This window comes from Engystomops pustulosus, chromosome 3 (genome assembly GCF_040894005.1).
Source record: "Engystomops pustulosus chromosome 3, aEngPut4.maternal, whole genome shotgun sequence".
NCBI lineage: Eukaryota > Metazoa > Chordata > Amphibia > Anura > Leptodactylidae > Engystomops > Engystomops pustulosus.
Window position 1 is genome coordinate 14929021 of NC_092413.1, and position 21483 is coordinate 14950503.

General features: G+C 50.1%; 1 protein-coding gene across 1 annotated transcript in view; it reads left to right on the forward strand.

Annotated features, from left to right (window-relative positions):
- Nucleotides 1-21483, forward strand: part of GPATCH2 (G-patch domain containing 2) — a 103035-nt gene that overhangs the window by 63437 nt on the left and 18115 nt on the right. Inside the window, exon 9 of the mRNA XM_072140112.1 lies at nt 11592-11680. Coding sequence (XP_071996213.1) covers nt 11592-11680 — 89 coding nt within the window. The remainder of the gene's footprint in view (nt 1-11591; nt 11681-21483) is intronic.

Sequence of the window (21483 nt, forward strand, 5' to 3'; positions counted from 1 at the left end):
AGGACTGTGAAAAATTACACCCGCTGACAACATTGTTGGCTCTGTTAATAAACCTTAAGAAGCTTGGATGGGAGACAAGGGGGTGGGGGGATGCAGCTGCAGCTTCTCACTCTATTGCTGAGACTGTATGCTGCGAGAGGGGGGAAGGAAGTGCAGAAAACTCCTAGTTCCTAGTACTGAAGATGGGAACAACACCAGACCTTGAAGTGTCCTCTCTTTACTGGTAGATTAACCCTTAAAGGCTCTTCCTGACCCATTCGCCTCTTTTCTCCGCGCTCTTCGTGGTGACCCACACTTGGACGGGGCTCGTTGACCCGATGTTTCGATTCTGAATTTGGATTTTATCAATCTCGACTGGCGCCCAATTATATTCCAGTACATTTCCATAATTGGGCAGATGTTGATATTTTAATGTTTCTGGCAGTGGGATCCTGGACAGCTGTCTCCGAGCGCAGGGGAAAAGCAAACATTTAGAGTTAAATGCTGAACATATGTTTAAATAACTAATTAGAGGGGAGAAGAAAACAATGCATTATCCTTTGTAAGGACAGCGCCGGTGCCAGGAGAGGGGGACGCGGGGGGCTCCGGAGAAGCCGGGCAGGACAAAGGGCGCAGCACCTGGACGCCGTCACCACTGGGGACAACGTGTGGACATGTAGCAGAGCTCAGTTTGTTGTCTGGCACAGGAGTTTAGTCGTAAGAAATATTTGCTGCGTGCGAAACGCGTCCGGATTTCCTAAAAAGTTGTAAAATAAAAATTAGGAAGAGAACAGGAAGAGGGGTTGAATCTGACATGTGTCTGTACAATCAAAATTGTAACTGTAATTTACTGTTAATTTAATGCCTGCGCCCCTGGTGGTCTGGTGTAGACGGGCAAACAAATGCTATTGTTCCTGGTGGTCCTGTGTAGTTGGTAGACAAATTCCTGTGTCCCTGGTGGTCTGATCTTATTAGCAAACAAATGTCATTGTCCTTGGTGGTCTAGTGCACATGCTGGTGGCCTAGTGTAGTTGGGGGGACAAATGTGAGTGTCCATGGTGGTATGGCATGGGAAATATCTGCCAGTGTGCCTGGTGTAGTTAGGGGAAACAAATGTTTGTGTCCCTGGTGTCTGATCTTGTTGAGTAACAGATGTCATTGTCCCTGGTGGTCTAGTGCACATGCTAGAGTCCCTGGTGGCCTAGTGTAGTTGGGGGAACAATGCCTGTGCCCCTGGTGTCTGATCTTGTTGAGTAATAGATGTCATTGTCCCTGGTGGTCTAGTGCACATGCTAGTGTCCCTGGTGGCCTAGTGTAGTTGGGGGAACAATGCCTGTGTCCCTGGTGTCTGATCTTGTTGAGTAACAGATGTCAATGTCTCTGGTGCAGTTTGGAAACAAGTTTCCCTGGTGGGTCGGTGCAGTTACTGGATTAGTGGCAGTGTCTGGTGCGGTTAGGAATACTAATGACATTAGTATTACTGGTGGTCTGGTCTTGTTGGGAAACAAATTCCATTGTCCCTGATGGTCTAGTGCTAGTGCATTAAGGTGACAAATGCTAGTGTCCATGGTAGTCAGGTGTATTTAGGAGTCCAATGTCAGTATACATAGTAGTTGGGAAATAACTGTGAGTTTACCTGGTGGCCTGGTGTATTTAGGAAACAAATGTCATTGTTATACATATGCCTGTGTCCCTGGTGGTCTTGTGGGGAAACAAATGCCACTGTCCCTGGTGCAATTCGGGAACAAGTACCCGTTTCCTTGGTGGCCTTGTGTAGTTAGTAAAAAAAAATGCCAGTGACCGTCACGGCCTGGTTTAATTTTGGAACAAATGGCAGTGTCCCTGGTGGTCCGGTGCATTCAAGTTAACTTAGAACTTGCAATAACATCTTACAAGTTAAATGCATAAAATGTATTAAATAATGTGAGACATTTGATAAACTCGGCACAAATGGTGAACTCCAAAAAAAAATAATCCATTACTAAAAAAAAAATGCAAAAAGTTTCCTGTATTTGGAAACTGGGAGGTTTTTTTTTCTTTTTTTTTTTTTTTTCTTTTAACCTTTTTGCAATTTAGAAAACTTTTAAATTCCGCCTAATAATTTATTCTTAGAATCATTTTGGAATCCTCCCATGGAGGGAGTAGTCGTGTGTTATCCAGAGTGCGGCTCGGATCCGGTGATTCCGAGGCAGATTCGCATGGTCCCGGCCCCTCCCACCACGGTTGCGCCGCTGCTGTCCTGACACTCGCAGGCCTGCTCTGCCGCGCAGCTGATCCCCTGTCCCTGCTTATATTTTTCTTATTGACGATGAACGCTCTTGCCAAACGCCAGGGACCATAGTCACATCTGTTTGTTTCCCGCGCTCGTCCGGGGTCTACGAGGAAACGCGTCTTGTCCAGGGGGCAGCTTTAACTAGGCTTAATCCTCTCAAAATTCTCTCTTTCCAAATGAATCAGGTGGGGCGACAGATTCCCGTTGTCTCTCTCGGAAAAAAAATTATTCCATTTGACACTGTTTACTCACGTCCCCGTCACCGGCTCGTCTCCAGCCAAGTTTCCAGGCAAAGTGGTCGTCCGGAGCTCGGATACGTTCCTGGGTGTCTGGCCGGCTCGCCCCCCCCCCCTTACCGACTCTCGTGCCTTGGGATCTGCAAATAATAATAATAATAATTCCTTTATTTATATAGCGCACACAGATTACGCAGCGCTGCACAGAATTTTCCAAATCAGTCCCTGTCCCCAATGGGGCTCACAATCTAATCAGCCTAACAGTATGTTTTGGATTGTGGGAGGAAACCGGAGGACCCGGAGGAAACCCACGCAAACATGGAGAGAACATACAAACTCTTTGCAGATGTTGACCTCAAAATTTAATCGGCTTTAGAATATTCATTACATGGGGGAAAAGTATATGAACCCCCCCTTCACTTATTTTAGGATTTACAGGACTATATACATTGATCACTTTGGATCGTCTATTGGATTGTGCATTTTTAGGGACAGAGCTAGAAGAACAGCGCCATTCTCCATGTAGTGGCTGGGACCGGAACTGCAATCAACACTTCTGAGTCGAAGAGGAGTTGAGCTGTAGTAACACATTTCAGCCACTATGCAGAGAATGGAGCTGTTCATCAAAGGCTGATCTAAAGTTAGCAATGTATAGTCCTGGAAATCCTAAAATAACCGATACCGATGTATAAGGGGGTGGGGTCACTTACTTCTCCTCATGCTATAAATAATCTATAAATAATATTAGATTATTAAATAGAATTTAGGTTTGGCTGATTCCTAGTGTTTTATATGTTCCTTTGTGAACTGTAGGTTAAGGTGGATCTCACGTGTCGGACCGGCACTGAATTAATCTCGATGACCGATCCGGTACCCTGACCCTATGTTATTGTATGTGTGTTATTTATCTTATGCCGTTGTAGGATGTTAGCCCCGCCCCTACATTGCGCCAGATTCATCAGCCCCTTTTTCGGCACCAGGAAGTGGGGGAGTCCAATTCAGATCTGAATGGTCCAGGTTATAGAAAAGGGAGGACAGGCGCGATGCAGGAACGGTCTGCCCCAGCCCACTCCACTGCAGGCCACGCCCCCTTCACGCTCTTCCACGCCCACTGGATCTCAATTTGTGGCGTTTCGCACTGAGTTGCGATTATTTCATGGCTCGATAAGATGACAATTGATCCTGGGGGCTTCCAGCCGCTAATTGCTAAGGGCACCTTCTAGCCAATAGAGATCGTCCAAGTTGGAAAACCCCTTTAAATGTAAAGATTTTAGAACAGAAATCTTTCCTTTTTATTTTTTTTCCTCAATCCGGCCCCGCGCTCACCTTGGCTCGTGATCAAAGTGTCGCGCTATTGGAAGACAAATGATTCATTTATTATGGAGGGCCCCGGCGGCCGCGCAGACATACAGTACATTGATTTTAAATTAAAAAGTAACTGCGATGTTCTACATAAGGGGTGACAAGAGTAACAAAGTGCTCCTTACTTAATGTTATTACAAACAAGTCCCGCGCCGGCCCTCCAGGAATCCTGCGCTATAATCTGCCTGATCAATAATCTAGATATCTCAATGCAGCCGAGCAGCTAATCAATGCCTGCTGGAATTACTCGGGCGAGGAGAGCGCTTACTCTTGGAAGGCAGGTCCTCGAGTTCACTTGGACGGGGTTATTCATTTCTGAATTATTATTTTTTTTTTTTTTGTCTTTTATACATTTTTTTACTCGTCTCGAAGTTGCTATATATAAACGGTGATTCTGTACTGACAGACGGGGAAAATCTAGAGGAGCAGAGAAAAGCACAAGCAGCTACATGCATAGGGGGAGATTTGTTGTGCATCGGCATAGAATGGAAGTTCCCGCCCTGCGTCGGACCACTCCGTACCCGCCCTGCGTCGGACCACTCCGTACCCGCCCTGCGTCGGACCACTCCGTACCCGCCCTGCGTCGGACCACTCCGTACCCGCCCTGCGTCGGACCACTCCGTACCCGCCCTGCGTCGGACCACTCCGTACCCGCCCTGCGTCGGACCACTCCGTACCCGCCCTGCGTCGGACCACTCCGTACCCGCCCTGCGTCGGACCACTCCGTACCCGCCCTGCGTCGGACCACTCCGTACCCGCCCTGCGTCGGACCACTCCGTTCCCGCCCTGCGTCGGACCACTCCGTTCCCGCCCTGCGTCGGACCACTCCGTTCCCGCCCTGCGTCGGACCACTCCGTTCCGGCCCTGCGCGCGCCCACTCCGTTCCGGCCCTGCGCGCGCCCACTCCGTTCCGGCCCTGCGCGCGCCCACTCCGTTCCGGCCCTGCGCGCGCCCACTCCGTTCCGGCCCTGCGCGCGCCCACTCCGTTCCGGCCCTGCGCGCGCCCACTCCGTTCCGGCCCTGCGCGCGCCCACTCCGTTCCGGCCCTGCGCGCGCCCACTCCGTTCCGGCCCTGCGCGCGCCCACTCCGTTCCGGCCCTGCGCGCGCCCACTCCGTTCCGGCCCTGCGCGCGCCCACTCCGTTCCGGCCCTGCGCGCGCCCACTCCGTTCCGGCCCTGCGCGCGCCCACTCCGTTCCGGCCCTGCGCGCGCCCACTCCGTTCCGGCCCTGGGCGCGCCCACTCCGTTCCGGCCCTGCGCGCGCCCACTCCGTTCCGGCCCTGCGCGCGCCCACTCCGTTCCGGCCCTGCGCACGCCCACTCCGTTCCGGCCCTGCGCACGCCCACTCCGTTCCGGCCCTGCGCACGCCCACTCCGTTCCGGCCCTGCGCACGCCCACTCCGTTCCGGCCCTGCGCACGCCCACTCCGTTCCGGCCCTGCGCACGCCCACTCCGTTCCGGCCCTGCGCACGCCCACTCCGTTCCGGCCCTGCGCACGCCCACTCCGTTCCGGCCCTGCGCACGCCCACTCCTTTCCGGCCCTGCGCACGCCCACTCCGTTCCGGCCCTGCGCACGCCCACTCCGTTCCGGCCCTGCGCACGCCCACTCCGTTCCGGCCCTGCGCACGCCCACTCCGTTCCGGCCCTGCGCACGCCCACTCCGTTCCGGCCCTGCGCACGCCCACTCCGTTCCGGCCCTGCGCACGCCCACTCCGTTCCGGCCCTGCGCACGCCCACTCCGTTCCGGCCCTGCGCACGCCCACTCCGTTCCGGCCCTGCGCACGCCCACTCCGTTCCGGCCCTGCGCACGCCCACTCCGTTCCGGCCCTGCGCACGCCCACTCCGTTCCGGCCCTGCGCACGCCCACTCCTTTCCGGCCCTGCGCACGCCCACTCCTTTCCGGCCCTGCGCACGCCCACTCCGTTCCGGCCCTGCGCACGCCCACTCCGTTCCGGCCCTGCGCACGCCCACTCCGTTCCGGCCCTGCGCACGCCCACTCCGTTCCGGCCCTGCGCACGCCCACTCCGTTCCGGCCCTGCGCACGCCCACTCCGTTCAGATTACTTCATAAATGTTTAATAGATGCCAGCCCCAACTCTGTGACTTGTATAAAGGTCTATTGACCCTCACTGTGCCACAAGGCTCATATCGGTGGCTTCCTTATCTATTAAACTGAAAGGCCTCCTCAAAAAGTGGCTATCCTGGGAGGACCCGCTACATAGGTATTATAAATAGATAGTCCCTTAAGTTGAAAAAAAGCTCTGCAGTGCTTCATCTCTCCTGAGGAGGAGCTGATGGCAAATAGAACAGTTGTTCTTCATTATCATCAGTTAGTTTAAGTTTGGGGAAGCTACAAGGATATGTTACACCCCAGATGACCCAGCTTATAGGTACATTGCCCAAACAGGCCATCATATTAGATCTATGTACAGGCGGTCCCCTACTTAAGGACACCCGACTTACAGACAACTCATAGTTACAGACGGACCCCTCTGCCCACTGTGACCTCTGGTGAAGCTCTCTGGATGCTTTACTATAGTCCCAGACTGCAATGATCAGCTGTAAGGTGTCTGTAATGAAGCTTTATTGATAATCCTTGGTCCAATTACAGCAAAAATTTTGAAACTCCAATTGTCACTGGGACAAAAGAAAAAAATTTGTCTAGAACTTCAATTATAAAATATACAGTTTCGACTTACATACAAATTCAACTTAAGAACAAACCTCCAGACCCTATCTTGTATGTAACCCGGGGACTGCCTTTAGTTCTTCATCTCTCCTGTGGAGGTGCTGTAGTAGACATAAAACCAGCTATAGGGACTTCAAAGAGTAGCTCTCTGTAGAGGACCCAACATGTACAATAAATGGACAGCTGATCGAGTTAAAACGAGAGCCATGTAGTTCTACATTCCTCCTCCGGAGGTGCTGTAGGGAAATTGAGCACTTTTTGTCAGATTCCACCTACGGGTTATTGCTGACATTTGGGTATTTCAACTTCTAGACCTTCCAAAGGGTCAAAAAGGGATCGGCCAAAACGGAGAACCACCTTCAACATAGGTTTTTTTCAGAAGTTTGGGAACAAGAATTCTGGATAGGAAGACAAAGGTCAAAAAGCCTTTGCCCTACACGCCCCAAGGTCTGTGATGAGGTTGGCACATGCTATGTAATCTTTGTTGGTTGGCGGGCAGCACACATTGCTCCGGCCCCTGATCGGGCAGCGTTCCTGTAAGAGCTCCGAGCAGGTTGTTTCCTTCTATTTAAAAACAATTATATAGGAAATTAGGAGGAAAAAAATGGCTATTAAAATAATATGGATGTCCTTAAAATAATTAAGATTTCAGTGTGAGCCCCCGGGTGAAGGGCAAGTGATGGGCTCCTCCTGTGCCAACTTTTTCCAGACTAACAGAACGTCATTAAGAAAGAGATCAGACACCGAGCTCACAGAATGTATAATATCCTCAACGAGTATCCGGGGAAAAGTGGCCATTTTTAGCGAAAACTCGAATGTTTTCAATTAGAAAGGTCACTTCTCAGAAGTCTCTTGGCCCCCTGATATCAAAAAGTGACAAAAAGTTTGGATAGCTCCGTGCCGTTATTCAGACCTTATTGTGGTTAGTTGGTCAGATTGGGTCCACCACCTTGAACTCCATCTGGAGGAGGTCTACCGGTCAGTCCTGAAGGAGATCTAAGAGTCAAGCCTTCAGGGAGAGCTTATTTAAAGGGGTGTTCTTGTATTTGTGAAGTGAATATTTAAAGGACATCTACCACCAGGATGAAAGACTATATGCAAATGAGCCTGAAGGGCACCAGGCTCCATGAACACCTATGGAGCATGGAGCCCCTTAGGCTCATTTGCAAACAGTCCTTCATCCTGTTGGTAGATGCCCTTTAAGAAAAACTACTTTACCAGACATTTGTCAGTTCAAAAAAACCCACACCAACTAAACAATCTTTGAAAACTTTTATTATACAGCTTTACAACTATGCCTATATTGTTCTTCCCCATACCTGTATAGTTTTACTCAGTTTATAAAGTTGACTCGCCATCTATGCATATTCATGCTCTTCTAGCTCAGCCCTTCCTCCATCATCCTGATTGATCAAGGGCCTGTTATCTCTTGGTGTGAGTGAACTCAGTCTGCTACATTATTAACCCCTCCGTCAGGAATGAGAAAGGTGTTGGCTGAAGGTGTGACGCTGAAGAGAATTCCAGAGGGAGAGATTAATGAGGGAGTTGGGAGATATTCTGGATTTCTCATGACTTGCTGAAGAGGAATCAGCTCCTCTTTTCCCCATTCCTCAGGAATTCTCTCCAGCGAGTGTGATCTCTCATTCCTGAGGGAGGGGAGATTCAGCTAGAGGTGCGGCTGCGCCGGAAGGAGTATGAATATGCTGGACTTGGCTCAAGGGGAAAAAATATGATCGGATTCATGGGGTCATTTGCATAGATGGTGAGTCAACTTTACAAATGCACTGTGCAACTTTACAGGCATGGGGCGGAACAGTATAGGGATAGTTGGACTGCTGTATAATATCAGTTTTCAATCATATGTTTAGTTAGCTCGGGTTAGTTTAAACAACCGTTTCCCTTTAAAAGGTGTGCTCAAATGAAATTGTCATCCCCTATCTGAGGCCCAGTTCTATCTAACAGAATGGACGACGCGGCAAGCCTGTGACTCCATTGAATGATGAGATTGATTGGCATCTCCCGGCACTCCCATACACATGTGATGGAGCAACAAGACGCATGATTTATGTGTCACTGTATTCATAAGTGAGATCTCGTGATCATGGGGATCCCAACAGGTCTCTCTCTTACCGATTTTTATTTACTATGACCTTTTGCATGGATAAGCAACGTATAAACAGGGAAGGGATAGTGCCTTTCACAGTGCAGTGGTCAGAGCAAGTTACTGCAGGTCAGCCCCTATTCATTTGAGTGTGAGCTAAGCTGCTGTTACTCAATTCAGCCACTAAACACTGAATGGCGTTGTCCGCTTCCTCTACCATTCTCTGCTTGTATGTGGGGGTGCTAGGTGATGCACCCCTACCAATCTGATACTGGAGAGCTATCTTTAGTTTAGGCTATAAATATTATAGGGTCGGGAAACTCCTTTAGGCATCAGGTGCTACAGCAGATTCAAAGCTTTATTGAACCATCTAGAACGGAGCTATGTGCTTCCCGTACCACTCTGTTTATCAGCTTATATGTGGGGGTGCTAGGTGTCGCACCCCCGCCATTCTGATACTGGAGAGCTATCTTTAGAAGAGGCCATAAATATTAGAGGGTAGGGAAACTCCTTTAGGTATCAGGTCCTACAGTAGGTTGTTCAACAAGCTTTGTTGAACCATCTAGAACGGAGCTTTGTGGTTCCTGTACCACTCTCTGTTTATCAGCTTTATATATGGGGGTGCTAGGTGTCAGACCCCCCCACCAATCTGATACTGGAGAGCTATCTTTAGGTTAGGCCATAATATATCATAGGGCAGGAAACTCTTTTAGGCTTCAGGATCTTCAGTAGATTGTTCAACAAGCTTGGCTGAACAATCTAGATCGGCACCGACTGCTTTTTTTCCACTGTTTATTAGCTTTATATGTGGGTGTTCTAGGTGTCGGACCCCCACCAATTTTATATTGGTATTTAGGTTAGGCCTTAAATATTATAGGATCTGGAAACTCCTTTAGGCTTCAGGCACTAAAGTGGATTGTTCAACAAGTGTGCTTAAACAGTCTAGAACCATCTAGAACGGCGCTGTCTGTTTCCTCTGTTATCTTATATGTGGGGGTGCTAGGTGTAGGACCCCCACCAATTTGATATTGAGGATATTTGATATTGAGGCCTTAAATATTATAGGATCGGGAAACTCCTTTAGGCTTCGGGATCTACAGTAGATTGTTCAACCACGCTTGTTGAACAATCTAGAACGGGGCCGTCTACTTTTTTTTACCACTGTTTATTATATGTGGGGGTGCTAGGTGTCGGACCCCACCAATTTGATATTGAGGACTTAGGCCTTAAATATTATAGGATCAGAAAACTCCTTTAGGATTCAGGCACTAAAGGGGATTGTTCAACAAGCGTGCTTGAACAGTCTAGAACCATCTAGAACGGCGCTGTCTGTTTCCTCTGTTATCTTATATGTGGGGGTGCTAGGTGTCGGACCCCCACCAATTTGATATTGAGGATTTTTGATATTGAGGCCTTAAATATTATAGGATCGGGAAACTCCTTTAGGCTTCCGGATCTACAGTAGATTGTTCAACCACGCGTGTTGAACAATCTAGAACGGGGCCGTCTACTTTTTTTTACCACTGTTTATTATATGTGGGGGTGCTAGGTGTCGAACCCCACCAATTTGATATTGAGGACTTAGGCCTTAAATATTATAGGATCAGAAAACTCCTTTAGGATTCAGGCACTAAAGGGGATTGTTCAACAAGCGTGGTTGAACAGTCTAGAACCATCTAGAACGGCGCTGTCTGTTTCCTCTGTTATCTTATATGTGGGGGTGCTAGGTGTCGGACCTCCACCAATTTGATATTGATGACTTATCTTTAGGCTGATGATGACTTATATATAAATATTACAGGATCGGGAAACTCCTTTAGGCTTCAGGATCTACAGTAGATTGTTCAACAAGCGTGGTTGAACAATCTAGAACGTGGCTGTCTCCTTTTTTTTTTTTTACCACTATTTATTATATGTGGGGGTGCTAGGTGTCGGACCCCACCAATTTGATATTGAGGACTTAGGCCTTAAATATTATAGGATCGGGAAACTCCTTTAGGCTTCAGGCACTAAAGTGGATTGTTCAACAAGCGTGGTTGAACAGTCTAGAACCATCTAGAACGGCGCTGTCTGTTATATGGGGGTGCTAGGTGTCGGACCCCCACCAGTCTATTGTTGAGAACCTATCTTTACATTAGGTGATACATTTTATACTACTTCAGGCATCAGTCCCTATAGTACTAGACTCTTTAACAAGCTTTGTTGAACAACCTAGAACTCGATGCCTCCTTCAGCATATGCAAGTGTCAACGCGAAGCCCGTACAACGCGTCGTCTCCGGCCTACGTCAACCGTTTCTTTGCATGGTTTTCGAGTGTCGGTGATGAGGTGCTATGCACAACCCCCGCTTGTGTGATGGAGTGCGGTGCTTATAGCAATTAGCTATTATTGTGTTTTATATTGCTTTACCATAGAAAATGATTTTCTTTTTGCAGATCACCTCTAAAATAAATGGCCGCCCGGCATTCCGCGTAATAACCGTCAGGATGACAGGAGGACATTAGTAACCAATTGATAACCCAGGAACAGTATTGTGATCTCTCCCTACAATTAATCTGCCCCCATTTACCTGTCATTGGGGGGGGGGGGGACTCGGGCTCTGATTTTATTTTAATTTTATTTTTTTTAATTTTTAGGTTTTTTTTTTTCTCGAGGAGGTAGGAGAGATTGCCAGATCCTTTTTTAAAATTAAAACTCATTCCTTTTCTATTATTCATCGGGCCGGGGATTTATGGCGGTGGGTTTATACGCTGAGCACTTGTCAACAAACATAATTATGTTTCGATATAAAGAAGATTGGTGGCGGCATGACGTCGGCGCCCATCTCCGCCGAGGAGCCTCTGATTTAAGCGCAGATTATAGAGGACATATATCCGGCGTGACTGGGGGTGTTTTTATTTTTTGCCCACTTCTTTTGTTAATAGTTTTTTTTTTTGTTTTGTTAATTACTTTCAGACAAACGAGTGTCCATTTAGGATCCTTGTTTATGGGAGACATCAAACGGAGGAGGAAGGCGGCTCCGCTCCCAGGACCCACGGCGGCTGGTAAGACATTTGTGTGGTTATCGATGGACTTGCATGAAAAACCTAGACACTTAAAGGGAACCTGTCAGCAGATTTTACCCCATTAAAGGAAATCTCCCACCAGGATGAAGGATTGTAAACCAAGCACACTGACATAATGGTGTGTGCATCCTCTGGCAGGATCCGCTCTTCTTTTAGCTTCTGATGCCCTGGTTTTGGCAAAAACAGGCTTTTAAAATTATGCAAATGAGCCTCAGAGGCTTCGGGCTCCATAGGTGTTAATGGAGTCTGGAGCCCCACAGGCTTAGTTGCATTATTTAAATCCTTTTTTTTTTTCTTAAAACAAACACATATAAAGCTTAAAGAAGACCAGATCCTCCCAGAGGGGGCGCACACCAGTATGTCAGTGTGCTTGGTTTATAAACCTTCATCCTGGTGGTAGATTTCCTTTAAAATTCAAGCCCCCTTAAGGATCAAATGTTCCTTCTAGAACTTCCTCTTTTGTATGAAATCTCATTCGTTTACATATAAAAAAAAATCTCCTACAATGAGCAGAGACTAGTCAAATTTTGCGGATATAGTAGGAGGTCAGATGCCCCATTTTTTGGTTTTATAGGAAAGCGATTGAGCTAGTGTCACTAGTGTCATATTAGAAAATAAGAATCTTAACTTTTAGGTTACATCAGGCTTGTGATTCTGTGATCTACAGAGTCGGAGATACAGGCAGTTAAAGAAGACCAGTCAGGTAGATTTAGGACCCTAAAGTAACTACAGGTTCTTATGGACCTGTGTTTTAGGGACCCAAATCGACCCTTATGATGTCTGTTTTACTTTTATACTCACCTAGATGAGGCACATGGGACTCGCATCTCAAGATCCTGCTCCAGTGCCTCCTCATGTGGTGAGAAGTGTGATAACATCCCTTCTTCACGACGCTTGCACAGTGAAGCTGGGGTGTACTATGCCGACTTCACTACCCACAATGCACAGGCACCGAAGGATAGAGGATGGAGTAAAAAGTTTGGTTTTGGTTTATTTGGCACACACTTCTAAAATCATAGAAGTCATAGCTATATGGGAATACTAAACCCCCCGGTACTTAAGGACCTATGGATGGTTTACTGTCCCTAATCACCCTGACCAGTTCCCTTTTAAAGACCTAGCTGAGAATGCGAACTGCAAAAAAAATATTCCTACTTTTCCTGTATCTTCAGTTCTGTACCATAAGCCTTATCTGATCTTAAAGATGAGATTCTTATCTTTAATATGACACCCGCAGCATGTTTCTAGGTTCTATAGAACCAAAGATATAGGCATCTGAATTGACCCTACCGCCGCAGCTGTTACACTTCACTCATCTCAGGAAAAATGACTCTTCTCTGCTCATTTTCATGTGACTTTGGATGAGATATTTTTTTATTTATAAATGAGATTTTACATAAAAGAGGAAATTCCAGACAGGACATGATAGTTTAATGTATGGTGTATGTCATTATGGTTCTGGATTTTTATTATGTTGTTTATGTATGCTTTTGCTCCCTGGATACAGTCAGGGAGCTGCTGTTGACGGATCTGGTATCGTAATATGTCTCTCTTGGGGTTATCTGGGGAAAAGGAAATTTCTGCAGTGTTAAGTGACCTCATTGCCTATTCCCCTCGCGCAGCCGTGCTCCAATTTATATATCTGCGACCCAAAGCAAACGTCATCAGCGGGGTCACCAAATTTTCTGAATCGGAGCGTCACTGCGCTGTATGACTCGGGGAGGGTGGCTGATTTAGTCTGCAGTTCTAAAGAGATCTGGTCCCCTCAGTCACGAACGTGACTAAATCTCTTCAGTACAGTAGAATGATCTGCAGCTTATGGACACTTTTTTAAAAACAAGCTGCAATACCAGGCATGACCTATGTTATGGGGTGGCGCTGTTTCAAAATGAAAGCAATCCTTCCATAGGGGGATATACTTCTTCCCAATCAGCATTACCAAGCATTAGCATTGGCCTCCTGCAGGGGGCAGCACTTGTGTGCTGCGTCCCTCTATAAGTTCCCTGTATTCGTGCCTGTAATTCCTCGTTTCCAGAGGCCGCCGGAGCGCCCGTTATTTCCCTCCTGACACAGAACTCGCTGCCGAGCCGATACTTATGATAATTAGATCTATCACTTAATTAGGAATCAGAGGAGCCTGGCCCAGATTATGTTTTCATCTTGCCCTATCTACCCCGTACACACCCCTGCTCCTTCATCTCCTCCGTATTAGATCCCAGACCAGGACGCGGGGGATAACGAGGAGCCGCCCCGATGGGAACGCATCGCTTTTATGTGCCGCTGCCATTAAATGGGATTGAAAAACGAGGCAGAAAGAGGCAATTATTACTAAAACTTCCCGGCTATAGAAAAAAGTGAAAGTTCTCATTACACCCTGAGATAAAGTATTACAAGTTTTATCCCTTTCTCAGACTTACTGCTGTTGTTTGCTTCCATTTGCACCCAGCAGCAGAATAGTGAGTGATAAGTAATGTCATGTATGTACACAGTGACTGCACCAGCAGCAGAATAGTGAGTGCAGCTCTGGGGTATAATACAGGATGTAACTCAGGATCAGTACAGGATAAGTAATGTCATGTATGTACACAGTGACTGCACCAGCAGCAGAATAGTGAGTGCAGCTCTGGAGTATAATACAGGATGTAACTCAGGATCAGTACAGGATAAGTAATGTCATGTATGTACACAGTGACTGCACCAGCAGCAGAATAGTTCGTGCTGACTCATTTTGCTGTGAGCTACTGACGGGTGTGGTTGTGTGCTGCTGAGCTCCTGCACCACCTGGAGCAATCTCCATCCACCCAGGCCTGCTCTCTCCTCCCCAGGGAGGGAGTGGGTTCTGTGGGATGAATCCTGCAGGAAAATCCCAGGCTCCTGTCTCCCGGACCAGGCCGGCGGGGGGCAGGAGAAGCCAGTTACCGGCCAAATCGGAGGGTGTAAGAAGATCTGCCCGGAGCCAAGGACGCAGCGATGTGACCTCGGCTGCCACCCCCAAGACCCAGGGAAGCCGCAAGGTCTCCGGAACACAGAAGATCAAGGCAAGTGACATCAGCCTGAGTGCTCCTCCTGGAAAGCTGGATGTATGTGCGGGAAAGCTGGGTGGTTCAGCTGGAAAGCTGGGTGCTCACGGAGGTGTGCAAAAAGCATGGGGTGATCTTAAGGCCCGGGAGTCTGCTTCCATCTATGGCTCCCGGATTGCTGAGCACCTCCGTGAGTACGAGGAAGCTGGAAAAACGCTGAGGAGGCTCCAGGAGGAGATAAGGGAGACCTTGGCCCTAGCGGGGGTGGCTACGCAGAGAAAGAAAAAGTCTGATCTACTTACCACCATAGACAGACTAAAAGCCGAGGTCACCGCTCTGCAGGAGAAGCGACATCTAATCCGCGAGCACAGCGGTCCGTTCCGTGAAAAGTTGGAGAATGATGCCCGGTTTGATGACATGCGCCAGGAGCAGTTAAGAAAACTGAAGGGGCTTCAGATCCAGGCGGATGATGGCGATGATGAGGAGGATGAGGAAGACCTGCCGTGTCCGTCTGGTGGCCTGCACCAACACCAGCAGGCCTCGCACGACAGGCTGCCTGCGGAGCAAGCGCCATTACCATCAGGCTGCGGCTCTGCCAACCTGGAGGAGGAAAGTGATGACAGCGGCCAGGGGGGGGCGCTAATGGCTCAGATACGTCAGCTTGAGTCTCCAGTTCACCTCCAGAACTTTTCCTTTGGTGATGATATCCCGAGTGACGACCAAAAGAGGAAGAAGACGAGACCCAAGAAGACCAAGGCGTCTCAGGAGGTGAATCTGGTGTTTCGTCCCCTCCCTGTTTCCTCCGGGCGGGCAGCAGTGTCAGCCTGTCGTGTAGGCCCCGTAACCCAGCCCAGCACGAATCCTGCAGTGGACTCGGTGCCAGGGTGCGGGGAGAGTGCAAAGCCACGTTCCATCATGGCGCAGAGCACCAGCCTTGTTTGCAGTAGCAAGGATGGTGCAGGGAAGGCATCGGCCGAAAGGCCGGACAGTGAGGGCGATCCAGCAGGTCCTGGTACTGTGCGCTGCCCCCCAGTGGGAGGGGGGGGTGGCCCGGTGCCAGGGGCAGTGGCGGTGGCTCCTGTGGCCCCTAGCACTGTGGCTGCATCTAGCTCCGGTGAGCAGCGGCAGTGTGATGGGGCTGCTGGGGCTTGTGGTGCGGCGCCTCCCAAGCATCCCGAACAGCCTGCAGAGAAAGGCGCAGGAAAAGTGTTGTTTTGCATTGGATCATCAGACCCTGGAGAGGGCACAAAAAGACTGTCCGGAGTCTGCAAGGGCAAGTGGCCTCTTGCATCCAGCGAGCAGCAGAGCAGAAATATTAAAAAAACTACTGGACAACAAGGGGTTAATGCCAATGAGGCAGAGGGCACCTTTAAGATCGGGGTTGGAGCTGCCTCTTCTCAGGCTGTATCAGCTATGGAGGTGGCTCTACCCCCAGTGCCCAGTGACGCCGAGGCAACCCCAGGTCCTCCTGGCCCAGCTGGTGTGAGTGATGCAAGGAAGCGAGGCAGTAATGCACATAGTGTGGTGAATGTGGGGGTGGTGAATGGTGCTGAGGGGGGTGATCCTGTTGTGCGTGCTGGACCTTCTGCACCCCCAGTGGTGGCCGCTCCCATAAGGAGCTATGCGAGTGTCACTGCTGGGGCAAGTGGGGTTAACTCCTTGTCTCCTGGCTCTGGGAACAGCGTTTTGCAAAGGCGTCTTCTGGAGGCTCTCAGGAGAGGGGAAAAGTCAATCACTGTAGAGGGGAGAGATGTTGATCTGTCCTTCTGGACAGACAGGCATGGCCTGGCAGCCTTCCAAGAGAAAAGGGGGGGAGAGACTGTATGGTCTTTACCCACAACTGGGCCCGGAGCTTCCCGTAGGAATGTGGTTCGTCTTCGCTGGAGGGGCAGTGACGCATGCCCACCCAGGTCAAGGGTGGTGGAGCTCCTCCTGAAGATGAACTTCAGGGCTAGTGACATCTTTGCCCTGATACATCCTTATGGTACTCCGGAGTTCGATGTCAGCTTTGTTCGGCCGGAGGGCTTAGAGCTCTTCTGGTCGAATTATGAGCTGGCAAAGAACGAGCCCGCATGGCGAGACTTTGCTGTGCAAGCAGTGTCTCGCCAAAACGCAGTCAAGAAGGTGACCGTTTTGACCCGTAACGAGTCACTTTCTTGCATGGACATCATGACTTGGCTAAGTCGTTATGGCGAAGTAGTTCAGGTACCTCAGAAAAACCGCGATGAATTTGGCATTTGGTCTGGGGCCTGGACCTTCATGATGAAGTTGAAGTGTTCAGGCGGCACAGTCGCCCACATTCCTTCTTCAGCCTTTCTTGGACGGGACAGAATCCTGATTTTCTACCAGGGGCAGCCGAAGGTCTGTCACAGGTGCGGTGACCCCACACACTTTAGCGCCAGCTGCCAAGTGCAGAAGTGCGCTTTGTGTGGTGGGCTAGGTCATCTCGCTGCATCCTGTAAGGACATTAGGTGTAACCTGTGTGGTGAGCTCGGTCACCCTTTCAGCCGTTGTCCTCGCTCCTTTGCCAATGCGGTTGTGACCCCAGTGGAGGAGAGCCATGAGGTTGCTTCTGCTGGGGAAGGTACCAGCAGAGGTGGAGGAGCTGAGGGGCCTGTGAAGAAAAGCAAGAATAAGTCACCTTCTCAGTTGAGGCGGCTTGAAGCCAGACAAAAAGGGAGAGAACTGGGGAAGCCTCAGGTTGCTGGGGTGACCCTTGGTCCTTCCTCAGAGGCTGGTCATGCTACTGAGGCCCTGAGGGATGATGAGTTGGATGAGGAGGTCAGGAGGATGGAACGCGAGAAAGGTGCCATGTCCTCCACGTCCTCCCATTATGAAAGTATGGATGAGGATAACAGGATTTGGCTAGAAAATAAGCGCAAGCAGAAAAAGAAAAAGCGCGGCGCATATAAGGTACCTAAGGAAGGGAAAACTTCCTCCCCTCTGGTTGAGCTTTCCAACCGGTTCCTCACCCTCGATGAGATCGCCTCCTCGGAAGGAGAAGCTGAGGGTGGGGTTCTGGAGGTGGCGGCGGAGCAGCCTGTAGGGGGCGCCGAGTCTCTATCCTCTGGGGAAGCTGGGTCCTCAGAGTGGGAGACTGACTCAGAGTCAGGAGACAAGGACGAAGGAGAGGGTGGTCCGGGTGGGTCCTTGGGGTCCAATAATAACATGGACACCACAATTTCATTAAAAAGAAGTTGCCCTAAATCTGATGGGAAAAAAGAAAGGGGATCATCGTCAGAGGAGAGTCGGGGGAGGGGAAGCAATAAGAAAAAAGCCGTCTAACTCAATCACTCATGATGGCGGCACTCACTCCGTTGACGCTGGCGTCCATTAATGTCGCCAGCATTAAGTCTGATGCGGCTAGATTTGCAGCCTTTGATTTTCTCGGCCGTGTTGAAGCCGACATTTTATTTTTGCAGGAGACCAGGTTGCCAGATTTGGCGGCCGTGTTTAAAGCTAAGAGGGAATGGAGACACGGGCCTTCCTATTGGTCTCTTGCGGCCGAGCCGTATAGCGGAGTGGCGGTCCTTTTTACCGCACCGGTAGAATGCCGACGAGTTATTGAGTTAGAAATGGGGAGGTGCCTGATCCTGGATGTCCTCATGAAGGGACAAGAACTTCGCCTAATTAATATCTATGGTCCCCAGTCCAAGTGGGACAGGAAGTGTCTCTTTATGAGGATCAAGCCCTACCTTTTTACTAGTCGGCAGGTGGTCTTTGGAGGGGACTTCAATGCTGTCACGAGGTCCCAGGATAGGGGAGGTTCCAGAGACAAGCTGACTTATGATAGCGTCGCTCTTAATAGCATAGCTAGTGAGGCTCGCCTGGTGGATGTCCACATCCGGCACACCCCAGGCCACGCGGGGTTCACCTATTATAGGGGTAGCTGTAGGTCTAGAATAGACAGGTTTTATTTAAAGGAGGAAGCCATTTCTTCAGCAGTGTCCGTTGTTGAGGTGGAGTTCTCCGACCACTGTCTAATTTTGTTTTCTCTGAATGTTACAGAGACCCCCCGGATGGGAAGAGGCTACTGGAAGCTCAATTCGTCTCTCCTGGAAGAAGCGGAGATAAGACAATCCTTTGAGGACTTTCTTCAGAGCCAGGTACCATTGCTGGGCCTTTGTAGCAGTAAGTCAGAGTGGTGGGAGATGCTCAAGAAAAGGGTGGCGAGATTCTTCCGCCAGCTCTCGAGCCTCAGGAGCCTGGACAGGTACCGCCTGTATCAGGGCCTGAGGAGGAAACTCGAGCATCTCGTCTCGACTGGGGGTGGTCGTGAGGACATCTCCAGAGTGAAATCCTTGCTGAAGAGGTGTCAGTACGATAGACACGCATCTTTGGTTTTTGAGAGGGATTACGGGAAATACCGCTCGCCCGACCCTTACAGAAACTGCAAGATGTCAGTGAATGGTAAAGTTGTCACAGGACTGGTTGACAGTACGGGATCCCTGAAAAGGTCCATATCAGGGATTCTGGAGGTCGTCAGATCCTTCTACTCGCACCTCTTGGGCGGGAAGGATCTAGATCGGGATGTGATGTCGGCTTTCCTGGCTGAAACTGTCCCTGAGCCAGGAGTAGACCCCTCTCTTGATGTTTTGACAGAGATGATCAGGGAAGAGGAAGTCAGCCGGGCGATTGAAGGGCTCGCCCTCAAGAAATCGCCAGGTCCAGATGGCTTAACATCTGAGTTTTATAAGACCTTTAAGGACGCCTTGGTTCCCCTCTTGACTGAGGTATTCAATGAGTGTCTTTCCTCGGGCGCTCTGCCGAAGTCAATGAGGAGGTCAGCCCTGATCATCCTGTCAAAGGGTAAGGACCGATCTCGTATTGAGAACTGGCGTCCCATAGCGCTTCTCAATACGGACAGAAAGGTTTTGGCAAAGGTGCTGTTTAATCGGCTGGTGCAGTTTGCGCCCCGGCTCCTTTCGGGGACCCAGCACTGCTCTGTTCCAGGCCGCAGTACATTTAGTGCTGTGCTCTGTGTTCGGGAGGCAGTGGAGCAGGGCAGGGCTGGTAACTGGAAGGGGTACTTGCTGTCCTTGGATCAGGCAAAAGCGTTTGATCGGGTTGACCACGAGTACCTCTGGTCTGTCCTTCTGAGGTATGGCCTGCCGGGGGAGTTTGTCAATTGGCTAAAGGTTTTGTACGCAGGGGCAGAGAGTTTCCCGCTTGTGAACGGTTGGATTGGCCGCTCTTTTGAGGTCGGGTCTGGTGTTCGCCAGGGTTGTCCTCTGAGCCCACTCTTATACGTGTTCGCGATTGACCCATTCCTTAGGAGGGTTGATCGTGGGCCGTTGGTGGGAGTCGGGATGGACCAGGCGGCACCGGAAGCCACTCTAAGGGTGGTAGCGTATGCCGATGATGTCACCGTTTTTGTGTCCTCGAGAGGGGAGGCGCGATGGGTGATGTCAGAGGTTGACCGCTACTCAGAGGCTTCTGGGTCCAAGATCAACCGGGATAAGTGTGAGAGTCTCTGGCTGGGAGAGGGGGATCCAGGCTTTGATCTCCCGGACACTCTTCCAGGGCCCCAAGACTCTGCCAAAGTTCTCGGCATCGAATTTGGCCAGGGGGATTACCCCATGCAAAACTGGGACGGCAGGCTTAAGATCGCCGCTCAGAAGGTGGACCAGTGGAAGGGTTGGTCTTTGACCCTCAGGGAAAGGGTGAACTTGATTAAAACTTACCTGCTCCCATTGCTGATATATCTGGGCAGTGTGTGCATGTTGCCAGAACCCCTCTGGACTCGGGTCTACAGTCTGTTCTTCCAGCTGTTATGGGGGAATAGGCTGAACCTTATCAAGAGGGAGGTTACTTACCGCACGAGGAGACAAGGAGGGTTGTGTATGGTCAACCCTGTGGTGTTCCTAGTGAATACCTTTCTTAAGATCAATATCGCAAACCTCTGGAAAGAGAGGGCTCCTCCGTGGGTATACTCCTGCAGGGGATGGTTTCGGCCTTTCTTCCAGGAATGGGAGACAGGAGGGCGAGTGAAGGATCTCCGTACACCGCATGGGCATCTTCCGGCTTACGCTACCCCGGTTCTGAAGGTGATTCGCCGGTGGGGTCTGGGAATGTGGGAGATCAGGACCATGTCGAGGAAACTCCTTGACAAGAGGGTTCTGTTGACCCATTTCCAGAAGCCTCTGGCCCTCAGGGATTGCCCAAGTCGGGATCTGGGGGTGGGTTTGAGTTTATTGAATTCTATCCGGATCCCCTTGAAGTTTTGGGACGTGACTTGGCGCTGCTTCCATGGAAAGCTGTGTGTGAGGGACAATCTGAAGTGTAGGAGCTCTGAGGAAAGGGGTTGTCCCCGGGAGGAGTGCGGTGGCCTGCTGGAGAGCATGGACCACTTCCTGCTTCAGTGCCCCTTTAACACAGAGGTGTACAACCGGGTGGGCGCTTTCATCCATTGGCCCGGGTTGGCCGGTCTCTCCTATGCGGAGTGGGCCTATGGAGCATTCAGAGGCCTGGGTGGCCGGGACCGCTGCACGTTATTCCTAGTTAGTCTAGTGGTCAGGTACCACACGTGGAACGCACGGTGTTTAGTGTCGACGCAGCGTAAAATCCTCCCGGTGGATGATGTGGTTAGGAACATTCTGGGTGACCTGGTGAAGGTGCGCTCTCTGGAGTATGAGAGGCTGGGCACGGGGAGGGCCTCTCTCCTTTGGAGGGGGTTCTCCTTTAGTGTCCCTTAGTCTGTCATCTCCGCTCCTGGTGTTGGGCTGAAGCTGACACTGTAGATTTTTGTTTTGTGTTATGAGG